This window comes from Amblyomma mixtum, chromosome 2 (assembly GCF_055824585.1).
Source record: "Amblyomma mixtum isolate Tamu chromosome 2, ASM5582458v1, whole genome shotgun sequence".
Taxonomy (NCBI): Eukaryota; Metazoa; Arthropoda; class Arachnida; order Ixodida; family Ixodidae; genus Amblyomma; species Amblyomma mixtum.
Window position 1 is genome coordinate 69,264,440 of NC_143013.1, and position 17,332 is coordinate 69,281,771.

The following is a 17,332-nucleotide window of genomic DNA, read 5'->3' on the forward strand; positions in this document are numbered from 1 at the left end:
CGTGCGAGCCTCCAGAGAGCGGGAGAGGGCACACTCTCTCCCGTTTCTGGATGCCACCGAGACGCCGCTGTGGCGTGCTGGCCGCTCACATAAGGGGAACGTTGGGGAACACAGGCTGAGGGCAGAGCACACCATTGCAATCCTGAACAATTACCTGCGAGGTATGAAACACAGCGATCGCGCGGGAAGACGTCTCTCCCGCCACGGACCGCCGAGAAGTCCGCTTCGCCTGCTCCGGGTCACCACCCTTACCCGTGAGTCGTGGGACGACCGACGACTAAGGTGAACCCCTTGCTTGCTTTTCTGCAAATTGAAGATTCATCTGTGTAGTGCCTTTTCGTTTAAGCGTGATAATAACAAATAAATGGCATCTAACCAGCTCTGCATCTGCCTATTTCGCCCGAACCTTCTGTGGCTGCACCTTGTTGTTCCATGAGTTGGGGGACAAGGGTTGCGTACAAGTGACGGCTGTGTGTGGTTGGTTCGTAGACGCGCGTTCCACACCGGCTGCGGCACAGTGTGGCCCCCCAAAAATTTATGTGTTGAGATTACTCGTATCATACAAGCACTGCTGCGTTTAAACCAAACCTAACTACCGCCAGTTCTGAATCCTTCTGAAAAAGAACCACACATTCTTTTTCACAAGTTCTATTATTCAGTTTTGGATAATTCCGCTATCACCTCGGCACGTCCCCTTTTATTTTGATGTGAAATATCCGAAAGCCGTCCCTCCTACTCGAGCTTCCACGCCTGCGCATCTCGGATTGTACTTCGCCCAGACATCACTGGGTCAGAGTAGTCTGCCCACCTTAATTATGATCCATCCTTCCTCTGAAGGCTTCAAAGCATTCATCGAAGAGCTAATTGAATTGCATGTATGCCTACCCCTAATGTAATTCCCCTGCATGGCATTTAAGGCACTAATAAATGAATAAGTGTAAATACAGATGTAACAAATTACCGAGTTTACTCGCACAATCAACACACTTTTTGTCCCGCAGATATCCGAAAATCTTGGAGGTGGAGTATTCTGAAAAAAAAAAAAAATTGAAGCCGTAAAAAATGGTGCAAATCTGTTGCTCGTAGCAGAAATATTTATTCCGGTACGACTCCGATTTTAATTAAAACGAAAAGTGCTCTCTAAAGCGGTTGCTGAGCTCTGCACGATGTATAATGCATTCTAACGAAAGCACCACTAGAGTTCACTCATGCAGAGTTCACGCCATTCAACGCCACAGCTAACCGCAACAAGCTGCGACAATCATTTTTGTGGCACATCAATCGGAGAAAGCTTTTGTGACCAGCCGTGGTTTAGACTTGTTCTCGGATTCCTCGCGAAACATTCCTTCTGGCTGTCCTTACTTCACTGTGAGGTTTAGCAGTCTAAACTGTCGATAGACAGCGCTTTCGGGTACTGCGTAGTTTCGTCGGCTATCAAAAGAAACACTGCTAGCATTACGTGAGGGAAAATTAAATTGTACTTTTTCACAGCGTGACTGCAGGTTTAATTCCTTATGCGAGTGCGCTCATTACGCAAGCAATAACCTTAAATGCATAAAACATGAGCAAAAATAAATAGTACGTTCAGTATTCATTGCTGCTATTATTCGGTGATGATTATACTTAACTATGCTGCAAGTTTAATGAGGGATTTTATTAGCGTAGATATTGCAATTCGCAGAAAAGCAAAACCCCTGCTATTTGCGACGACACAAATTTCGGAGTATAAAATACGACAAACGCAAAAGGCAGCGGAATATGAAACAAACATAAAAAGACAACTTCAAGCGAGAACATGTAAAAAATTATGTACCGGATCTTCTACAGACAAAAGAAAAGCCATGAAAATTTTCTCGTGCAACATTAAAAAATTAAGCCAAGCCGCTATAAAATGGCTGTGGCATCTCATGACTGCTTGCGTTTGATACACGTTGAGTTTTAATTGTTCGTTAATAATATTATTGGTATTAATAGCATTAGGAAGCTTTTCCAGCATTCTCGTCTGCTGACATAACCTCTGTGGATTGCTTTTAGGTGATGCTTCTAATGTGAGCTATTACCAAAGCAATGCCGTCATGAGTCAATCGGCGCATTTATTCTCTGGCGTGAGGATATATGTTTTTAATTTATACGATTTCGTCTAAACTGTTTTCTTCAAGCACTTTCAATATTCTCGAGCTTTATTGCTATCGGAGCAGTGTTTTTTTTTAACCGTATTTGATAACCTTTTTTTAGTTCTTAATACATATAGCCGCTTCGCGACGATTAGCTCATGCACTTGAGAGGCTATTCCATCAGCTACGTGGAGTGGTACAGTTCGACGTTTATGACCCAGTCGAGACATTCAGAGATGCTACCTTCAGATAACCAATCTCTCTACTTGTCTAGTTCGAGTTGCCCTGCGGTGTCCAATTTGGTTTTTGCGCTTGTTTTCAGCTCGTTACGTATAAATGCTCCTTTCCTCGTTCGGTGACGTATACCTTCGGTCAAGGCCGCCGAGGCCGGTAAGTTGGAACGTCTCCAGCGGGAGCTTTTTTCTTCTTTTTTATTCGATATCCGCACCTACAATTCATTCAGCGCTTTGTAGAAGCTCCTTAAGCGCACATAAAACATGGGTACTTCTTTAAACTTCGAAAAATGAACAGTTTTGAAAGAAATAAAGGCATATTCGTAGCATCGTTTCTAGTGTACGCAGGCTACCCTCTCTCCTTTTTGCACTGGACATTGTTTAAGGCTCCATTAAGTCATCTCATTATTGTTCGAGGCCACCTGAATGTGACAATGGCACACAATACATTCGGACTTATCTTAGGTGCTGTCAACATGCTCAACATGCTTCAAGGATTACGTGTCATTTATAGCTGAAATCTTGTGAACCTCATTTAGGAATCTTCTGCCGAATCCATCAGTTTAGGCGCGTGTACTGTTAGCGCAATAATTGCTGGCACAACATGTTATTGTTCGTGTTCTTAGTATAGCAATACAGTAAACTAGGCGCCATGGGTTCCCCATATACCATTTTTTTTTGTGCTGTGACCGTAGCAGTATGTCGAAAATTGAGTTTGGCTCTCTCTCACATCACTCGTTCTCCAGAAATCTATAATGTTTCTCTTTCTCGAACTATGGACATCACATGCTGTATAATACACTTCCGAGGCTACTGAATTCATACCTCGCGCAACGCATAAACATCTTTAATCTCTCACTAACCGACTTTAAGAAACTTATAAGCTCTTGCGCTCAACATACACATTTTCATTGGATTATTTATTTCCCTATTGAGCAATTTCTGCAAAAGGTTTCTCTATGTATACGTTGTTTGTTACACATGGTTGTGGAACACCCAAAAAATCATATACCAATGTCTTCCAATGTGTGTGGGATCAATGGTTGTTTAATTTATTAAGTTTGTGTTAAATTTATCAGGTTGTTTAACTTATTAAGCTGACTCATTTTATCTGTTAACAGTGTATAAGAAACTGTGCATGTGTTTCCTCTGCTGCTGCCATTGCACTGGGACTCGGGGCCTTTCAAGCTGCTTTATGCAGTTTTGCTTCAATTTCCAACATTTTCTTTAAATGTAAAAGTAAAATCAACCAATAAAATCAATAAATGGTCAATACAATGAGGATCCATTCGGGAGATATTCATGCAATCGCCAAGAGTAAGACGTAAGGCTACATGGCGTCTGTATGCGTTCTCCATCCAAGAAGTTTAGGTACCTCCAGCTTTTATTGCCACGAAAGCTCTTCATGTTAACCTAAATCTAGGCACCCTTTGTGTCACAGGTGCATTGCGCGATGGGAGTGAACTGGTGCAGCAGGTATGCATGTTGTGGTGATAAGGCGAGCTCTTCAGTGCCAAACGCCTACGAGTGGAATGGTTCGGAAAACGAATACTTCAGAAAATGTTCGCGATTAGAAACAAACAATACCGACAAGTCTAGCGCTTCGTAATTGCCTGCAACAATTTTATGGATGTAGAAAATGGCTCCTTGAAGCTTTTGTCGCTTCAGATATTTGGTGAGGTTATACCGTAGATGTTATGGTAAGTTGCTTCTGAAGTATTTCAACCGAGCGATACGGCTGCGGATTTGGTTGTGTTCAGTGTAGATGTCTTAATGACAAGCACAAAAGATCTGACACTGGTAAATGACGTTCAAGAAAAAAGGCAGTGCTTTAACACTAGACGTTCCGTATTTTTAACAATAGTATGTATTTCTTTATTAACTTTACACCAACCCGTGCATCAGAGGTTAGTATGGTTTGTTATAGTTTATGAGGGTTTAACGTCCCAAAGCGATTCATGCTATGAGGGACGCCTTAGTAACGGGCTCCGGAAATTTCGACCACCTGGGGTTCTTTAACGTTCGCTGATATTGCCCACTACACGGGCCTCTAGAATTTCGCTTCCGTCGAAATTCGACCACCGCGGCGGGGATCGAACTCGCGTCTTTTGGGTCAGCAGCCGAGCGCCATAACCACTGAGCCACCGCAGCGGCCTCCGTGCAAGAGAGGTTAAAGAAGCTCTTTATACGAGCTCTGTAGCTGCTACATTGCAATGATGCCCAAAAAAAGACCCTAAACGCTTTACCTAAACGCTAATCACAACATACCAAATATACGTTTTGAACGCGTTTTCGCATGGAGTTTCAATATAGCTCTTAATGCCGATAGGTTCTCAGTAACCAGCGCTTTCTAGTAAAAGTTTAGGGGAGTAGTGTAAGAAAGCTGTCAGAACATTAAGCGGGTGCAGATGTATTAGTCCTCCTGTCTCATTTCATGAGAACTGTTTGAGGAAGATGAGAAGAAAACTGTTACGTGAGCATTGTCTCACTCCTTACTAGCAGTTTTAAACGCTTGTCCTTGGTTAATACCTTGATTATTTGTGTCTGGTCGCGAATATGCGGCTGTAGGCAGTAGGCATCCGCGGTACTTTGTTGAGGAAGAAACGAAACCCATGCCTATGCAGACGTTCCTCCTTATGCTCTTAGAGATTATTAGTACACAAACAATTGCTAGACCATTATGGTAAAGTAAACTTACTTAGTCTAGAACGCCAGTGTTGCCCGAAAAACACACCTGTAAAGGGTAGGGAAGAGGGAAGCCTCATTGCTGTAACCATTGGCCATCTTGTGGAAAAAAAAAGGTACAAAACATCGGACACTACCATAACACTTTATTCTTTCAACCAGTCCTTCCATTTTCCCCTTCACACACTTGCGTTCTTCGAGAGCAAAGGCCTTTAAAAGTCACACCAAGTGATGGCACAATGGTCCAGACAATTCCCATTCTTGTTTCCAAACCTCGGTCAGCTGACTCAGTTTTCCTCTCTCCTTTCCGTTCAAGTTCATGCTTGAAAGGCTATCCTTTATACCATCTTTTCCCCATGAGTTACTGCATGAGGGACCACAATTATAACTAAGGAAAGATTTAGTCGTCTAATGTGGCTACCAACAGCAATGACGAGAAAGACCGCGACAAAAGGCAACAGAAGGCTTAATTTCTGTGCAGTTAGCAAAACGAATGCGTGAAGTAGAGATCAGAAGAAGAAGCCATATAAAATCCCATTTCAAAGCAACAGGCCAAAAAAAAAAAAAACTGCCGTAAGGTCTCAAAATACTTGTGTTTGCTAGAAATGAAAAATACACGCCTCAGTGTAATCAAAAGCGACTACTTCTACGATTTAATCGGGAATAATCGTGGGTCTTCAACACAACTCGGAGAAGTTGCGTAAACTGAAGCAAATATTTCGCGCCACGAATTCGTGACATGTCAATCCGTAAAGCTTCCAAGGCACTGGCAAACCTTTGAATAACTTTTGCAAATGAAGTCCATAGCCATTGTTGCAGCATTGATGAATTTCTTGCTTCATTGTTTTTGAAAGCCTATAAAGTATGCTCTGACAATGGCAGGTGTGTCGCGGCAATCATAAAGACGCACTTATCTTTATGGCGCTTTCAAATGCTGTACGATTTCTAGGCGTTTCGCATCATGATGTGGTCTTGCCGAAATCCCTTTTCTTATTTGGTGCTTTTTTTCAGGGGGTCTGCAATAATTTACTGAAAGTGAGAGGCCTACGTCAGCCGGAAAATCCTGGCACTCAGAAAACGGAACTGGCAGAGTGAAACTCACCGGTAACTTCGTATGCAAATGAAGGAAGGAAAAACCTCTACGTTGCGTCCGGGATAGAGTACTAGATAAACCGGGTGCTAAGCAGATGACGACAACCTGGGATTGTTCGCGCACTGTGAAAGCTGCAGAAAGCGATAAGAGCGCAGAGAGACTTCAAGGTTGTCTCTGTAATTCGCTGAGCTGTTGTGAACACAGAACAGCTGAGAGATCTGGAACGGCTGTGCTTAGAAGACGGCAAGAGCAAAGGTTGGTCGATATATATCAATGAGTGTTGATACGTTTCGTCGTAGCCGGGGAAGAGGGCGCTTGGAGATTGCTTCATGCCAAAACAATGGTAAGCTAGGAAAGGCAACCGACTGTAGATAAGAAATGACGAAGGAACATAGCAAACCTGATTTTTGAAGAATGGCGTCCATGGCCCTTCAAAAAGACAGCATTTTAGGATATGAAACGATTTGCTGCAAATGCTACCCACCAGCGTCACGGGCTCTTATGCCAGAGAAAAAGTGACTTTGCAAGTGGAGCGGACGTCAACAAGACCAGAACACCTCGTTCGTAACGAACGCGACCTAGTAGAGAGAAGAAAGCAGGAGCTAGATACGGATACGCATTGCCGAGTGGACGACAATGGCGGCGCCCACATTCACAGTAGTGGACTACGTGGTGCTGACCGCGTTTCTAGTTTTGTCGGCTGGCATCGGTATTTTCATCGCTTGGCGCGATCGCCTAAGGCAATCGAACAAGCAGTTCCTGACAGCAAATAAGGAACTTGGCTGGCTCCCAGTTGCTATGTCTATGATGGCCAGTTTTCTGTCCACCGCTGCCGTCCTCGGACTGCCCTCGGAAGTGTTCGTGCGTGGTTCTACGTTGTGGTCCGGGGCCATATCTACCACCCTGGCCATTCTCATGGCTGCTTTCATTTTTATGCCCATGTACTACAAAATGGAAATCAGGAGCATTAACGAGGTATTTATCTTTTTTTTCCTTCTCTTGTTCAGTAGTGACATGATATTTCCCTTTACAGCTTACTGCTAACTCCTGAACAGTATACCCCTACTCCCTTAAAGGACATCATTGAAAGGATGTTATTTTTGTTTTTTCTTCTGAAAACGTATAAAGACGACGTTGAACAGCTAGCTCCAATAGGGAAGGAAACTCAGTGTGAGCATTGAAGAAATGATTACTCCATACATAAGAGAGCAAAGCCCACTTGGTCCTGTTTAATAAGTAATTACCATCTGGGCATATAACAATCAAGAAAGATTTTCACACCTATTGCAAAAAGAAGAGAATTCGCTGTTTCGTGTAAAATGACTTTTCTGTTTTTTAATGAGAATCACCTATACATCCAGCCTACGTGAGACGAAAGCCCCAATATGTATGTCAGCCCTGTTCACGATTTCTGTTCAGCCTCTTCAGAAACAAAATATGGAAAGGTGTGCACTGCTGCCAGCATGCTTGTCTGCATTACTATGCGTACCTGATATAAATTACTTTCAGGTGCCCCAGTTACGGTGCCCAAAATTGTAGAGCGGAAAGGTACCAAACTTGTCCACATTTTTAAAAGGTCAATATATATCCCAAATTAGTTCATGCTAGAGGCCTCCCATCTGTACAACGTTTCTTGGGCACATCTTCTTTTTCGATGTTTAATATTATCAGTGGGCCAAGGGTGGCTGACTGCACGCACTAGCTTGAATAAATAACTTAGTCAGCCTGCGATATCCGAGATAGCTTTGGCAACATTTTCCACGAAAACCCTTTTAGAAAATACAAGTCCTTTTTGCCTTCACACCTTGTACAGGCTTCGTAGGAGGCTTACAACGTTCTTACTAGATCCTTAACAAGGCACTCACTTTGATTGAAACGACTGTTGCTATGTAATCTTAATTTAGACTTCGGCCAAGTTTTTTTTTGGTGAAGCTTCACCGGACGCACCCTTCCGACCGACACGAGTTTGGTATGCTTTATCACTTTCAACCGAGTGTCAACAGCGTACAGGATGTTTAATAGCCGTAACATTCACTAAAGAACCCACTGCGCATACAATAATTAAGGTCCTTGTCAAAACTAATAGTGCACAGAAACATATCACCGCAGGAAACGTAGTTCCAGCTGATGAAAAATGCTATAGGCTTGTATTATTGCACTGATAAAAAGTAAAACAAGTACCACTGCGTATAAAATGACTAAATACTCGTTTCAGTACTTGGAGAAGAGGTTCATGTCCAAGGCTGTAAGAAACATTGGATCCATCCTGTACATTGCGCAAACCGTAAGTGCCGGTTTGTTTCGCACCGTTTATTTATAGCGCCTCACGAAACAAGACACGCTGAGTGCTATCCAGCTGGCTGAGACTTTCTGTGAGCTACAGTAAAGAGAACACGCAACCGTCGGCAGCTTTCTAATTACAATGTGAAGCACATAAAAATGTAAAGAAGTTGTGATGGTATACACTCTTTCCAGCTGTGAAGCAAGCAGTAATAAAATTCAGCACCAGGCATACTGGAATATTGTTCTGAAAAACGGCTTGTTTTCATCTTTTCCAAATATTTTAGCCTATATAAATAAACCTCAGAAATGTAGCTTTTGCGATTACAATAAATATATCTGATGTTGATCAAGAAAATAATTTTGGGCGACCGAGCTAAGACAACCCCTGAAATAAAGTCAAAGTGCCGTTTGTAATCCCAGATGCGCATTCACAGACTGGTAAGAAAGATTCTGTGCAAAATATCTGAGTCTACTGCGCCTAATTTTAGGCCCTGTAGCGTGAATTCTCAACATGATGACGTCAAAACTGCGCTCACTGCGGCAAAAGTTTGCTTCTATCCATTCAAGACTTCATTTAAGGCTCTACGGTCACTACCAAAAATAGGGTTCAAGATCCAGTAGCAAAGTTATATGCGAATATATCAAAAGCACGGTGTGCAAAATGAGTTCATGGTAAGCAGGCACATTGAAAGTTACGTATTCCATTAATGAGCCTTCTGTCTCCAGCGAATTATGAAATTTTACATAAAACTGGTTAATGCTGGTTCAATTTTCTTATACTTGTTTCTACAAAATAAGAGGTATCTGAGGACCCACAGATGGCATGAAAATAGCACCAAAGTGGGAAGGAACATAAGAAACATTCGCCAACTAAGGTAAAAAATTGTCCGCCTTTATTTCTTGAACACGAATATGTGTTCCACCTTCTTGTGTCCTTTAGAACACTCCTTTTTGCGCAGCATAAGGTTTTTGTGTGTTCTCTTTTGATTCCGTAAAGCTTAGTAAATCACGGTTACACCTGTGAATTTTAGCGGCTGTGGAATTGCCTCCCTTACTGAAAGATAGGCCGACTTTGAGCTGGCTGTAGAAGGCGAATGGCCTGCTGCCCTAAAAGAGCAAAAGATTTCAGTCGGCAAGTGTACGGTATCTGTAACCTTTCTTCTAAGTTAAAATATTGAGAGAAAAACATGCGCAACCATAGCACGTCTGCACTGTGCTGGATGTCGTCCTGATCGCACTGCAAGGCTCATACTGCGACAGGAATTCCCGGCTTGAACAGCGCATTCTGAGCTTTGAACAATTGTGGAGCTAGATAAATGTGTCATTGAGATACATAGGCAGGCAGCCAGCAAAATATAGGACGAGTTCGCAGCATTTGTCGGTCTACATAAGCCTTCAGTATCATTAAGGGTAGTGCTAAGGGAACGAAATAAGGAAGTACCATCCGTTGGGTTTTGTTCTCAGCCCATCTGACGAGCGCATTACAGGTACCAGAAGGGCTGAGCTGTTTAGCGAATGGATTTGCGTAGAGACAGTATCAAAATATGTTAAAAATCAGTAGTAACCTAAAGACGCTAAAATAATGAAGTAGCATGAAGTAGCGGTCCTGCTCCACAAAACATTTCAGCCGTTAAATTAGGTCTCAGAGGTGATAAGCACGACTTTCGGTGCGCAAAGGTAGCAGTGCAATAAAGAAATTTTAGCTTGATTTGGTCACGTTTTCGAGATATGGTATGGTACGCAGCCCATTCAGTATCTTTACTCATTAAAAATATGACGGTGCGTGTTTGTCATGGAAGACAACTGTGTATTTAAGTTTCAGCATACCTCGCTCTGTTTCCTTTTTAAAAATGTGAACGCTTCTCAATACGACGAGACTACCCACGCTACTTTTTCGAACACTTGACAGATATCTTGTCGTCATTTCTTTCTGCTGTACCAAATAGCGCAATCTCTAAGGTAGAATAGATATCGTCATCACCATCATCAGCATAACTACGCCCACTGCAGGGCAAAGGCTTCAACCATGTCTCTCCAATTAACCCTGTCCTTTGCCAGTTGCAGCTACCGCATCCCCGCAAACTTCTTGATCTCATCCGCCCACCTAACTTTCTGCCGCCTCCTGCTATGTTTGCCTTCTCTTGGCAAACGTGCTGATCACTAAATGCACTCGTCCTTATGTTACTCAGAAGCTCACCGTACGAAAAAAAAAGATAAAAATGTTATAATCTCAGAGCCTTATTGTGCTCAAAAACCTAACAGCAATAAGTGTGCTGTCCACATACTGACGTTGCCGTCGCCCTTTACCGTCACGGGAGCACGTTTTCAGTGGCTATGCCCAGCCGAATATTCTGGAAGAAAAGGGCGCATTGTTCAGGGTGTCCATTCCCTGACACAGAGAGATAGAACTGTACTGCCAGCAACAGGTTTGTGAAGGCTACAGTTTCTCGTTACGACATACTGCGATAGTTGTACAGGAATATGATTATAAAACACTCTTGAAACTTGGAAAAAAAAACCCACCTAGGCGCAAATGATTTCACGACACAAAAAGTGACGGGGAGACAACGGACAGGCGCCAACTTCCAACTATTTCTTGCTCGAAAAAAAAAAAACAGATACATTTATAGTCTCAGGCAACGCCCACATTTACACACCACGTGCCTTATCGCCTAGCACGAACATTATTGCTCAGAAATTCGTACTCCGCCGCATACAACTTAACTGACGTGTCACTCACGCACAAGGCTGCCTTTTTCTTTATGTGAAAGGCTTCCAATAAAAGCCTCGCCTGCTTGAACTTGCTTTTGCCCAGAATCCTCGCCTTTTCCAGTCGAGGTGCACACTTGCACACGTTAACGTGGCTCACCAAAGTGGCGTATTTATCTTTATTATTCACTACCTTTTTGTCATGTTTCCCAAGGCGTTTGTTGATGCACCTCCCCGTTTGCCCTATACACCATTTTACGAGGAGCGGGCAGGAGATGGAGAAATACTCTCAAACACGTGCGCTGCGCGACACCCCACTGTTGCCGTCCTCCCCTGGGCTGATAATCCGGCGCGCGGAGCAACGTCCGCGGCTGCTTAGCTACCGGTCAAGCGCGTGTTTGCGTCTGTACAACAAAAGCAGCAATGTTGTATGAAACACCAACGTCTTCTAGACATATTGTTTTATTGTCCGTTGCGGAAATAGTCGACGAAAGTAGAAAAAAACAAACGCCGCCAGTATGTACGCGCACTATGTTATGCGAAGGTCTCAGCACGTCTGCGGTGTCCATTTCTTCACCGCTTTTCCGCCGGTGCCGAGTTGCATTGGCAGTGGACGTAGTTGGTGAACAAAAAATACTTGCGCCAACAAAAAGCTCAAACGTTAGCGCATTTTGTGAACGAAATGCAGACAGAAACAAACCCACTGCCTGTGCCTAATATCCGGCGCGGAACGAAGCGCAGCGCGTGGGTTACTAAACTATACTCTGTGCATAATTTTAGGAGATCAAGTATTTGGACGGTCTTGGCAGAGCTCTTTTAATTCAGCAGTACACTATGTGAGTACTTCACAAATTTGGCCACAACTTCGTTTCGCCGCCCCACATGATCGTCAATATCGGGAGGGTGTGGGGATCGCCACCTGAAAAAAAGAAAAACATATCGTTAGTGCAAAAATACTAATTTAATTTGAACAGCATAGCATGAATAGAAGCGGCGACATGAACTTTTACCCAACTGCAAAGTGAGGAAAAGTGCAGCCATGGCAACGTAAGATGAAAAAAAAATACACGGCATGCACAGGACGGTAAACGCTGCCATGCATTGGAATAAATTATTCGACTGAAATCGCATCGAATGCACTGTAAAAAAAAAGCCACACTATGCATAACCGTGCCAGAGATACAACAAACGCAGCGACTTGAGCAGTGCCCCGACCTAATTGAGATTGGAATTCTCAACACAGGTGCGGCGATTCTGCCTGTCAGTAAGTGGTAATAGCGTTCCATTAGCGTACCAACCTATTTGATCGTGTAATTGCACATTTTCTGGTATTTGTGCACCAGTGAGTACTGGCGGGAGCGGAGAAGGCGAATTGCTATCAGTCAACTGGCTTCTATCGCTCGTAGTACGAACAGCCCTACGCAAGCGGCAGGAGGGGCCGAATTTCAATTTCATCGCGCGTATCTCCGCAAACAACCATTCTAAACATCAGAAGTGGATTCGTTTCAACTCGCTGTTTCCAAAATGCTCAGTTTGTAACGGGGTACTCTGTCGCAAGATCAGCATCTAAACTGTCACACTTGCCACGTCCAAGCAGGCAGCGAAAGCGTTCACGAAAAAATAGATATTCACTGCTCTCCGCGATCTTGTGTTTCAACACATTTTGCTTTCGTTTTTCTGACATGCAACACCGTGCCGCATTTGCCCTACAGGCAACCGGCGACAAAAACTACACTCGTGAACTGCGAGCATGGCACTCACCGATGCTGATCGTTCGCTGCGTCGAGAAATGGTCGCTTGCTCCCAGTTGGTTATTGCAGGAGCTAATGGCATAGCACACGCGAGGATGGACACGAGGCGAACCCCCACCCAAAATTTCTAGGCTTGGCAGGAATAAAACGGGCGAATGACACTTTCAGAGATCGCACGCTGCTTCTGCCGCAGCCCACGGGCTGCAAGTTATCAGTCCAAGATGGCGTCGGCGGTAGGCGGCGCTCGAGTAAAACAAACATGGCGGCGCCCAGGTATCGAAACTAAAATCATGCACAGGTCAGGGGTATCTCGTACACCACTCCTTCCATGCAGCGTATGAAGGTGCGCTGATGTTTTATGCTGCACCCAGGGCGCTCAGTGCCACAAATCCGGAGTATAAGTTTGCTCAACTTGTTTGGGGCTGAAAAAACGAGCGGTACCTTGTGCCTGTTAGCCACGTTCTTCAAATTGTGTGACACTTTGTGCACATGAGGCATGACTTACGGTTTTACCGCAGGGCCCCTTTCTTCAAGATTCTTTGGACAGGTGCAGCGTTTTGTTTTTTGGAGGAGGGTTTCAGCGACAGCAGTCAACACTACCGAGGGGAAGCCAGCAGCCAAAAGGCGTCCAATCTGATTTCTTAGGCTATCGTGCATTTGGTGCGGACAGGACTTTCAAGATGAAAAACCAACTAGCCCGTCAACATACCTTACTGAGCTATAAAACACTCGTTATACAATAGATTCAAGCCTGTTCACAGAGAGAGGCCGAATTCGTCGCGGCTAGAAACGAGTGCGGTTAGCACAATCGTCAGGCTTTGCTTTGCCGTGAAAGAAAAAAAGAACAATAAATAAATGTCTTCTATTTCCAGTGACCTTGCCTCCTGTAGTATCAGATGTGTACAATGAGTTATGAGTGCAAGCGTGTGGATTGCTCAGTGAGGAAAAACACTTTCAGCATAAAAGTTGTCTCGGTGCGACCCCAGTGCTGAAGTTCTTTTAGTACACATTCCGCAGAACAGTTGAAGGTATTGCATTTCCTCGGTGGTTTCGTGGCGAGAGAATTTTCGTTAAAACTACTTTTCTTTCTCACTTTGTGCAGTATGACGGTTAGAATACCACGAGCAAGTTACTAGGGCTAACCTTGCACTTTCCGGCAGCGCCATTCCTGTGTCGTTTTCTTGTGAAAACACAACGAAGGCTTATCGAAAAGACTACAAGAATATGGATACTTCACGTTATGAACAGATCAGATACCAAGTTCGCCGACACCCAGAACAAACGTGCGCTCCAACGGCCGAAGTTAATCTTCTTATTTGGTGTTCCAGCTGTTTTACTTAGGCGTTGTGCTGTACGGCCCATCACTCGCTCTTGGATCAGGTAAGATGTTCCCGGCACTACCGCAAGTATCTTCATTTTGTTTTAGAGCGCAGCTCTGGCGCCCGTTTCTGCGTTTCGCGGCATCGTCGTCGCCGTTGTCTGTTGTAACCAGTAGTGGACACCTTAGTCGCACCTTAAGCTGAGAAACCAATGGAGCGAGAGCTTGGAAAGCAGAGGGCAAAATGGGTAATTGGTTTTTGAGGAAAGGAAATGGTGACCTATCTGTCTTACACATCTCGTTGGACACCTGAACCAGAGAAAAGGCGCATAACTGCCCTCTTGGAAAAGTGGACACCTCAATCGTGCGTTATGCTACGTGGCGGTAGTGAGAGATGTGCGCTGTATGCGTTGGCATTGACAACGTTGTGCCAGAATCGAGACGCTGAAGCCATAGGCCGTCGGCGTTTATTGTGTGCATTGGCTTTGGGGTCAAGAACATTTCACTCTCCGATAATTTTTAATTAAAGGAAGTTCGCGCAACTGGCTCCCTGTGTCAGTGGACGCCTGAATCGCGCTTATAGGTACGTGGGGTGATGAGAGAGAGATGTGGGCTAGCCGTATGCGTTAGCTGTGACAACGGTGAGCGAACTCTCGCGATCAACCATTAACTGCCACCTGCCAGGGTGGCAGGGTGAGTGGGGACTTCAATGTAGATTTAAAAACAAACAGGAATTTCATACCACTCATGTAGGAGAACATCCCGTTCCTCTTGCTCGTAACGCCTCCCACGGCTGTGACAACCTCGCAAAGTACTTGCATAGACCTCTTCTCTGAGAATCAGGCATTGGCGCAGCAAGCCGAGCATATATTTATCTATTTCTCCGACCACAAAGCTTCCTTCATGACAATAACTGTTAGCGGAGTGTTTCTTGATGAAGGAATATGTCTGAAAAATAACAAGTTGTCTGTAATTGTATACACATGTCTTGCTCGAATTCTTTGCCTCAATCTATCGAAAAGCTGGAACAGGTGATGTTCTGCGCTCAAATTTCGCATTCGGAAATAACGTAATCGTCGGCATTTTTTTTTAATTTTTCTTGCGGCAGTCCTTCATGTCGCCGCACCAAATAACAAAAATAGCTGAGATGAAATAAACGTATTGAAGGAACTGTCTCAGCGTAACAGATATATGCTGTTAACTTCTTAAATATTCAGAAGTTAACGGCAAAGGTTTCCTTCAAGCAATGAACAACTTAACAGAACCAACTTATTGTAACCGCCAATGTAAACACGTTCGCAAAAAGTGCACAGGACAGCCCTGGACTAACAACTGATGTTTTATTGATGGCAGACCCAGGTAATCAAACAATTCCTGTGTATTGCTTAACCCATGTCAGCGAGTTCATATACCTGGGCGTTATATTTTCGCATAACTTAAAATGGAATGCTCACATAAATAACATATCTGGCAAAGCACTTCGCAAACTTGGCTATCTGAAACGAACGTTAAAAAATGCCACGAAGGAATGTAAATTAACTGCTTACAAATCACTAGTTGGACCCATCCTGGAGTACGCCTCAATGGTCTGGTCCCCTCATTACGCGCGCGACATTGACCGCTTAGAATCAGTTCAAAAGAAAGCAATACGATTCATCTTCGGCCGCTACGATCGCAAGTTTTCACCTTCTTCCCATATGCACAGCTTATCTTTACAAACTTTAGAACATAGGCGCACACGGGAACGCATCATTATGCTGCACAAGATCGTTCACACGTCATCTGGCATTCAGGCACCCTTCACATTTGTGTCCTCAAGCACACGTGCAACCCGACGGAACCACCCATTAAACATTGTTCCCTTCAAACCACATATAGATTGTTTTAAATGTTCTTTTTTCCCTCTAACTGTTGAAATTTGGAATGGATTGGACGGCTCATTTCGTTTACTGCCAATTGAAGAGTTTGTTGTTCAGTTGCTTGACAATTTGACCTGTTGATCTGTTTTTAATACTTCTGTATTATCTATCTCTATGCTACCCATGTTATTTGTTTTTACTAATGTATTTACCCACTCCTGCTATGTCTCTCCTCAGAGACAGCAGTATTTGTAAATAAAAAAAATAATAATTTGTGCCCAAAACACCCACGTGGAACGTAACTTAAACACGCTTACCCTGCAGCCTATGTGTAGGCGAAAAACTTTCCCTCATTGCGATTCACGCAAACCCTTTTCCAGTGGCCTAAATTCTTTATTCGCAAGGTGTAGAAACGATGCATTGACTCACGTGTCACCTCTTTGTAGCCTAATGTGAAAGACTTCCAGTATCTCTCTTCGATCAATGTTTTTTCTCCTTTTCCTAGTATGCGAATCTTGACGAAAGCCGGCATGCAGTTCCTACATTGTCTACATTGACACAGAAGCTTATTCATTCCTGCAACAATACTGAGAGAAATATATTCGCGTAACCAGCAATTCAAAATTCTAACATTTCTTGAACAAAAAATCTCTCAAAATTTTATATCTTTGTCATTTTCTGGCATATACAGGTTTTGTTTCGGTCTGATTAGGAAGTGGTACCTTTTCAATACACGCCAAGTTGTGTTTGTTCGCAGTGTTTCTTCACTGCATGTGAACTAAAAGCTGTGCAACAGAGGGAAATTTACCTATTCAACGTAACCAAGTTTCCTCCAAAAATGGCATTTCAAAAATGCCCGTTGAAACTCCCTTACCAGAAAATAGCGTACTTCCTCATTCTTACTGAAATTTATTCAGTTGCCCAAACTCATGGAAGTGAACAAAAAATATTCCCGAGGGTATTACCTCTCCGTACCTTTTTTAACGCTATCTCGTGTTTGTAATGATTGAGTCTGACCGTTTTGTACGATGCGACATATTTCTAGCTCCAGTTTCCTTTGTTCCCTGCGCTACGTTTTCTACTTTTTACAGTGACTGGTTTTCCGGTGTGGTCATCTATACTCCTTAACGGGATCGTTTGCACATTCTACACCTCAATAGTAAGTCTATACTGAGTCCTAGCGCACGTCTAAACGATAGTGCTTGTACCCCAAGCACTGACTCCATTCAACTTCTATGGCTGAATGCTCCGGAAAAACGTGGTTTCGATTCCACCTCAGTGCTAAAA

At 43.7% G+C, this 17,332-nt stretch overlaps 1 protein-coding gene across 1 annotated transcript in view; it reads left to right on the forward strand.

Moving 5' to 3' along the window:
• Nucleotides 1-121: 121 nt before the first annotated feature.
• The window catches only part of LOC149359664 (sodium-coupled monocarboxylate transporter 1-like), a 44,297-nt gene continuing 27,086 nt past the window's right edge, over nt 122-17,332 (forward strand). The window contains exons 1-3 of the mRNA XM_089567724.1: nt 122-282; nt 6,044-7,100; nt 8,341-8,409. Of these exons, the coding sequence (XP_089423850.1) occupies nt 6,762-7,100; nt 8,341-8,409 (408 nt within the window). The 5' untranslated portion in view covers nt 122-282; nt 6,044-6,761. The remainder of the gene's footprint in view (nt 283-6,043; nt 7,101-8,340; nt 8,410-17,332) is intronic.